Below are 8,042 nucleotides of genomic sequence, written 5' to 3' on the forward strand. Positions count from 1 at the left end.
CTACCTCCTGCCTTTCTTTCTCTTCTTCTTGGGCTTCTCTGTCGAACTACTGTTACTTCTTTTTTGCTTTGAGTTGTTGTCTTTTAAAAAGTCCTGCGGACGAGGACTTTTGCGCTCAGCTTCGTCCAAGCTATCTTCTTCTGGTTCATCTTCTTCTTTCTCTTCTTCTGAAGGTGCAGAGAGAGAGTGTGTGGATTCGAGAGGAGGAACCGACTCGTCAAAAGTTACTTTTGTGAGGGCAGTATTGAGTTTTACCGGGTGTGGAGTATGAGGTGGAGTATGAGATGGAATAGAGATAGGAGATTTATGAGTTGGGGTTGGCGGGAGGATTCGTCTCGCTGAGCCTGGAGTTCTGTAGGTAGACGGAGGAGAGGGAGTATCGTCTGGATGTGTTAAGGACTTCTCCATTGCTCCCTTTTCTTTGCTATTGCCTGCGTGTTGCTTTTTGGGGGATGAAGAGCTGTCTGGGTGGGTTAAGGATTTATTTCTTAACTCTGTTTGAAAGGCTTCTTCTGATGCTTGTGCTTGGTCAGCCTCAACCTGAGTTTCCTGTATAGGCTCATCAGTGGATTTCTGTATATCTTGGGACATGTGAGCATCAGAAGATATAGGAACTTCGGGAGAATTGCCTGTTGTTGGCGACTTGTCTTGGTTTTCGTCAGAATGGGAGTCAAGATTGATAGGTGGAGACGGATCTTCTACTTCTACGTTTTGGTTAAACAGCTTATTGTGCTTGTCTTCTTGGACTTTTATTTGATGCAGCACTTGCGAGAGGTCCTCAGCAGAAGTTTGGTCCGGCATTTTCCCTTTGGGGGTGGACGTCTTCTCAGACTCCTTGATTGTTGGGTAGTCTCGTCTGTATTTTTTCTTTGCTGCTTTTTCTGCTTCTTTATCAACCTCTTTTTCTGTTTCTGATTCTGGTTCTGTAGTTGGATCAGAGTTAGTTACAGGAGACTCCCACGGGCAATCTCTTGCTCGGTGATCTTTCTCACCACAGATTTTGCATTTCTCTCTTCTTTGGCATTGGTTTGTCCAATGGCCCCTCTGCATGCAGGACTTGCATGAGGGGCCAAAGGATTCACCTGGCTTAGCGATTTGTATCTCATGCCCGTATATAGTTGCAACTATCGGGACATTATCAAGGATGGCTTCCTCAAGAAAGAGATGGACATAGCCATTACAGACTTCGGGATATCTCTTGTATGTGAGAAAGGTGTGCTTTGAGTAGATTCCCCAGTCTAACTTCTCAGCGGCGGTGGCAAATTGTCTTGTGCCGAACTCTGCCGGAACGGGGAACAGAGTAAGGCGAGTCAATGGCTTTGGAGGATGGAAACTCTTCAAGATAAGAGTATAATGCTCATCATCATGATAACGGAAGCCGTTTTTGAATTTTTTATGAAGCTGCGATAGCTCGTGTGTGTATTCCTCAGCGAAAGTAATTTTAAAAATTGACTGGCGTCGGTTTACACAACGGCACGCGACCAGCATCTTCTTATATGCAGATAAAGGTAGTCCTTCTACATAAAACATCGCCATGAATTCTTCAAAGCGGCAGTTCTGCTTCGTCGTTATCTGGATATGGAGCGACCTAAACTCGTCAAAGAAGTGTTTAAGACCCATAGTAAGAGTTTGATGATGACTCCGAGATATTAGGGGAGAGAAGAAAGGAGCCCTACAAGGGTGTGGCTGTTCTACACTGCGATTTGGAAATTTTTATACTATTTCTATGTGCTTTCTGTTTGTGGGAAGTCCCTCGCCTGCGCAAAAGTATGCAAACAGGGGAAGTCCCGAAAAAAAGAAAATTCAACAACTAAGAGGGGGAATCCCCAGCTAGCAACAACGACTAAGGGGAAGTCCCTTCAAGATAACAAATTCTTGAGGGGGACTTAGAACTTAGTCAGCAAAGAGCAACACAAGTAACTAGGCAATCAGGAAGACAGGGCGTTGATTGCTTAGTACGTCACACAGCAAAAGGGGAAGTACCAGTGAGCACTCGAGGCGGCAGCCTTGGAGTGGTCAGTGGCTCTTACCCCCAAAAAAAACACAAAGCACTCAAGCGACACGCCGCCTTGAACGCTCTAACGTGGAGAGCGTAATCAGCGGGGTGGCGCAAGAGGGCAAGGGTGACAGGGACAAGGTCAAAGCAAAACAATGGCGCGACAACGATTAAGTCGAGAGTGTTAACAAATTACACAAGGTGGCGTGCTATGGCCTTATGGGCACACTAGGGGCCGTTATTTAAAGAGAAGGTGCCTTAGGGGCAGTTCAGCCAAAAAGGGTGCCTTAGGGGCAGTTTAGTCTGAAAGGTGCCTTACAGGCTGTTACGTTACTAGAACAGTTAGAATCTAAAACAAACACCAGAGGGCCTTTAGAAGGCAGTTACAGTTAAAGTTACCAGTTACCAGAACGCTATCGGGAAAAACTAACGTTTGCCGGTTAAGTTGTCAGAAAAAAACACAAAATAAACAAACAAACAGAGTCTGCAAGCGCCTATGCGCACTTACTGTACAACACAAAATAAGCTAACACTGCCTGCCTGAAGCAACTAAAGGTGTAACGCACCGATAAGCATGCAAAAAAAACACACCAAGCAACGTGCAATGCTTTCTGATTCTATCGAAGTCAGGTATATGCTTACCTTATTCAAATAGAATACTGTTATAAGGTAACAGGCGGCTACCTGAAGCCCGTACATGCTTCATTTCAAGACACGGGTTATTTTTACGAGTGAAATGGCAAGAAAAAATCCCCAGTCAGTCGGTGTCGCGCATGATATGTCCACTAGAGCAAAGTAGTGGCCAAAACAATGTGATACTAACTTTGTGCAGTGCTACTAGAACATTGTGGCGTGTTTTCCACTTGCGCAGACCTGTTCATGGTGACTTTATCCGGAGCATTGCAAGCACATAGGTGTGGTAGCCACCCGGTAATTACCGGGTTGGCTCCGGCGCGACTTGCTGGGGCCTGCAGGTCTGGCATAATTACCGAACATAATTAGCCGACCAGTCCGTGCAGCTGTGCGCTTCAGCTCAACTTCTGCACCACGGGGAGCCTCATTGGCGCCCCCACGACTTTGTGTGAGGCCCAGCAACACTTCTAATGGGTAATAAAAAAAAACCAACCAACCAACCGTCCGCAGCGTTAGGGAACCGATTTGAAATAATTAAAGTCGAAAAAAGTAACACCGAAGTGTTGAAATCGTGAAATCTTACCTTATTCAAATAGAATACTGTTATAAGGTAACAGGCGGCTACCTGAAGACCGTACATGCTTTATTTCAAGACACGGGATATTTTTACGAGTGAAATGGCAAGAAAAACATCCCCAGTCAGTTGATGTCGCGCATGATATGTCCACTAGAGCAAAGTAGTGGCCAAAACAATGTGATACTAACTTTGTGCAGTGCTACTAGAACATTGTGGCGTGTTTTCCAATTGCGCAGACCTGTTCATTTTGAGTTTATTCGAAGCATTGCAGGCACATAGGTGTGGTAGCCACCCGGTAATTACCGGATTGGCTCCGGCGCGACTTGCTGGGGCCAGCAGGTCTGGCATAATTACCGAACATAATTAGCCGATCAGCCCTTGCAGCTGTGCGCTTCAGCTCAACTTCTGGATCACGGGGAGCCTCATTGGCGCCCCCACGGCTTTGTGTAAGGCCCAGCAACACTTCTAATGGGTAATAAAAAAACAAACCTACCAACCAACCGTCCGCAGCGTTAGGGAACCGATTTGAAATAATTAAAGTCGAAAAAAGTATCTTTTGTTTATTGTAACGCCAATAAACGAAGCGATACGAAAAACTCAATGCGATAATAAAAACAAACAACGAAATCATCAGGCCGATGAATTTCGGGCACGTCACGCCTGACAACGCGGTGCCGTTACCCCTCGGGGTTGGTCAATAAGAGAAGAAGAAAGCCAGGGCCATTACTCCCCGCCTTGGCGGATATGCTTGGGCCCTGCGAGAAGCGGCGCGAAGTGAAAAGAAAAAGGTAAAGACGTCACGAGTACCCGACATAGAAATCGTAGTACGAATAGCGAAAAATAAAACACGCACGCACGAATATAAAAAACAAAAAAAAATGACGTCACCGGTACACGACATAAAAATCGTAGTACAAGAGACACGCACGAGAAAATAGAGAGCGAAACAAACAAGGGTCACGTGAAGCACGCAAGAAAACAAAAACGGTTGAGAATTGTAAGGCAAAAAGACAGGGTCTTCGCTCCCCGGCGACGACGGGTATGCATTGACCCTGGGAGAAGGGCGAAGAGGGGAGGTAGAAAGGAGCATTGCATACACTACCGATCTCAAACATTAATTTTAGGGGGAAGATCAGGATTAGAACCCGTGATCTGTTTATTACGGGACTTACGCCGTTACCACTAGACTATTCAATGGTAGTGGGCAACGGTTCAAAATTGTGGGCTTTTACTCGTGGGAATTATCGGGAGGGGGAAACAAAAGAAACTATACTGTTAAGAAATGGAAAATACAAAGTCAGGGTCGTCGCTCCCCACAATTGGTGGATATGCTTGACCCTGGGAGGATGCGAAAAGAGAGAAGTAGAAAGCAAATTCATGCAAAAGTATCGTATTTTATGAAACTGAGAACTCCATATCGGGGTTTCTCGAAAGCGAAAATCGTTTCGACGCGGTCCGGACACCGCTGCCTAATTGAATAATACGCATGGCGCACAAGTCACCATGGTTTCGCCACTAGTCGTTTGTGGCGTGCATATATGCACACTGTTCAAGTACTCGGTGGAAGCGCTGCGGGCCTGCAGCAAATAAATACGGTAAATGGAAACAAAATTTTTCAAAACAGGGTCAATGAAAAAAGAGTAACTGGGGATGTTTGATGTTAATCTATGACGCTCTCGGTTGTCTTTAGGAGTTGCAGGGTGGATAGAAAAAAAAGGCAATACAGTAACGGAAGAAAGGAATTAGTGTAAAAAATTTGGCTGTGCGTGAGAAACAAACAAAATGGCGAAACAAAATTAAGCAGGTCGTCGAAATTGGAATTTATGCAAATTAGTTCCTACGGTTGGTTGAGATCGGATTTTTATGTGACAACCGGAGACGTCCCTAGAAGCGTTAGTCTGCTACACCGTCAAATCCCTGAGGTCTTGGATAATATCCTTATATGTTGTGTCAACCCTATTGTTTTCGACTGCAAGTCGATGTGCAATAGCTTTTTTAATGGTAGAAATTATGTGATGAGGTAAAATTTTTCTGCCTTCGTATTTTATGCGGTTTCTGGCTTTCCAGATGTGGTGCCGGGTGAGTGTAAAGATGTATACTAGGTGCTCTGTAAATATTTCAATGTTGGGTGGAATGATAAGTTTTATGATCATGTCTCCGCAGAGCGTGGTGTCAGTGTGTGTAATACGGTTTGTAAGGCGTTGTATGTAGTCCCGTACCGGGGAGAGTACGGGACACGAGGTGAATATGTGAGTGGAGGTCTCTGGGCTCCTCCCACAGAATTGGCACAACGTGGTTGGGTCAAGAGAAAATTGAAAAAATTTGGATGATACGGGGAGTACATCCCAAATAGTTCTGTAGTTGAACGACTTCATTGCGTTGGTGAGGATAGGGTGGTGAACATTGCCCCAGCGACGGTCGTGGGACGCTTGAGAGCCGCCCGCGCCAGGGATATTCGTTTGGGAATAGGTTATTAACCGATAAAGGGTACGGATGGATCCACGGACGAGTTGGTCAAAGGTTAAATTATATTTTTCAATAAGAGATAGGGTTTTACTATAGAAAGGTGAAGGACTAACAGCATGGGGATGGTTGTTGCGCAAGCGCAGATCAAACCGGTGGGAGAGCTGTAGTCCGATGTTATACTCGACCATGGCCATACCGGGGGAGGTTGGGGTGTCGTTCAATCTATGTCTACAGTAGGAAAATATAGGCTGCATAAAGAAAAGATCGCAGTAAAGTGGACAGTTCGCCACGTTGTAGCCTCCTCTGTCAAAAGGGAGTGCCAGAGTGTCAATGGGTATGATCAGTTTCGTGTTGTTCGTCATAAACACCTCGCACGCGCTATTCACCCTTCGCCTAAGGGAGTGGGGGATAGGGTATGTCGAGGCCTGGTAAGTGAGTAGGGGTAAAAGTTTGGATTTAGAGATTAATGATTTGGCATTCCAGGTGAGTATGTACCGAGTGTGGTAAGTCATAGAGGAACGGAATGTGCGATAGTGGGCACGCCAGCTCTCGGTTACGCTACCGGCATTGCCAATAACGGTCCCCAAGAGACTGATGTGGGATGACGTCCACTCAAGAGGTGGTAAAGAAGCCAATGGGGGATTTGGCTTGGTAAAGAGGCCTTTGGATTTCGACACATTAAGTGCTAGTCCAGAGGCCGAGTAAAGGAGTTCGAGATGCTGGAATGCACGTGTAACAGAGTAGGGATGCGTCAGGGTGAGGGTTGTGTCATCGGCGTAACTGGGGCACTTGATCACGTGTCTCCCAGGTACGTCGATGCCACGGACGCTTGTGTCTGCCGTAAGGGCTAGTGAGAAAGGGGTTGCGGCGATTAGGTAGAGGAAGAGACTCAGGGGGTCCCCTTGCCTCACTCCTCTACCCACAGTGAACAGCGGGCTTTGGTGTCCATTAACTAGAACATTCGACTGCGCGTTTGTGTTAAGTGACTGAACTAGTTTTACAAAGTGTTCAGGGAAACACATTTTAGTCATAACCGAATAAAGCCATTCATGGTCAACTGAATCAAAAGCCTTCTCGAAGTCGAGCGAAATAATGAAAGCATCTGTGCCCCGCTCTATCGCATCACAATAGAGATCTCTCAGCAAAACAGTGGCGTCGGCAATTCGACGGGCGGGCGCAGCAAATTGTTGGGGGTGCAAGACCTTGTCCAGGAGCGCGCGCATGCGATTTGCCAGAATCTTGGTGTAGATTTTAAGGTCAGTGTTAAGCAACGAGATCGGGCGGTAGTTCTTCAGCAGTGTTGTGTCGTTTTTCTTATGGATTAGAGTAACTGTGCCACGTTTCATCTCGTCCGGGACGGTTCCCGACGAGTGCATTGTGTTAATGACGTCAGTTAAATCCTGGCCAATGATACGCCAGCACGAGCGGTAAAACTCGACGCTGACGCCATCGGGTCCAGGGGATTTCCCCAACGACATTTGCATAATTGTGTTCAGCACTTCCTCAGCCGTTATGGGCTTACCTAGTGTATCATCATTCGAGTCAAGTTTAGGGGTGACGTGTTGCAGGAAGTGCTGCTGAGCTGCTGTACATGTAGGGCGTTTCGTGTAAAGTTTACTGTAAAAGGTGTGGGCGATGTTAAGCATCTCGTTAGTGTTTTCCGTGTGGCGACCGGAATCATCACACAGTTTAACAATACCAGTATTAGATCTATGTTCAGTGAAGCGCTGAAAGAACTCCTTGGTACCCCGATCACCGCGGTCAAAACAGGAAGCTTGGGATTTTAAAATTTTGGCGCGAGCAGATTGTCGCTGGGTGTTGGCCGAAAGGCGTTTCAAAGAGAGGTATTCGGGGAGGAGGGTAGGGTCCCTTGCCAATTGCCCCCAAATAGCCGTAACCCTTTCCTCAAGCTGTTTGGCTTCCGTGTTTGCCTGTTGTCTGTTCTGTTGTGAGTGTGCTATGTTCATTAATTTAATGCGGTGTTTCATGTCGAGCCACCAAGAGAATTTATCCTTGAAACAGGGGACCTGTAGCGTTCGCCACAAGGCCCACCTGCGTTCAAGTTCCTCCTGGAAGGCGTCTGTTGTGTAAGTGCTAGTGTTATTCTTCCAGATCCCCTTCCCCCTAGGGGGCTGAGGCTCTGTCCGAATCTGTAGTGTTATGATGTCGTGGTCTGAAAGTGAATTTTGTGTGCCAAATTCCGAAATGGGGTGCACATGAGGTGAAATGTAAAATCTGTCTAGACGTGATTGAGTGTTATGTTGTCTACGTGTGTAAAAAATACGGTTGCCGTACAGCTTTCGGAAGGAATCCGACAACTGGAGGTTCTCAACAAGGGCGATAAGACCTGACAACTTTTCGTTACTACCA

General features: G+C 46.4%; 1 protein-coding gene across 1 annotated transcript; it reads right to left on the minus strand.

The window, feature by feature from the left end:
* Positions 1-2,580, minus strand: LOC145232381 (uncharacterized). The gene has a single exon (XM_080096994.1). It carries the CDS (start codon positions 1,618-1,620, stop codon positions 1-3), a length of 1,620 nt encoding a protein of 539 aa, XP_079953120.1. The 5' UTR covers positions 1,621-2,580.
* Positions 2,581-8,042: the final 5,462 nt, after the last annotated feature.

Source organism: Phallusia mammillata, chromosome 6 (assembly GCF_965637545.1).
Source record: "Phallusia mammillata chromosome 6, kaPhaMamm4.hap1.1, whole genome shotgun sequence".
Lineage (NCBI taxonomy): Eukaryota > Metazoa > Chordata > Ascidiacea > Phlebobranchia > Ascidiidae > Phallusia > Phallusia mammillata.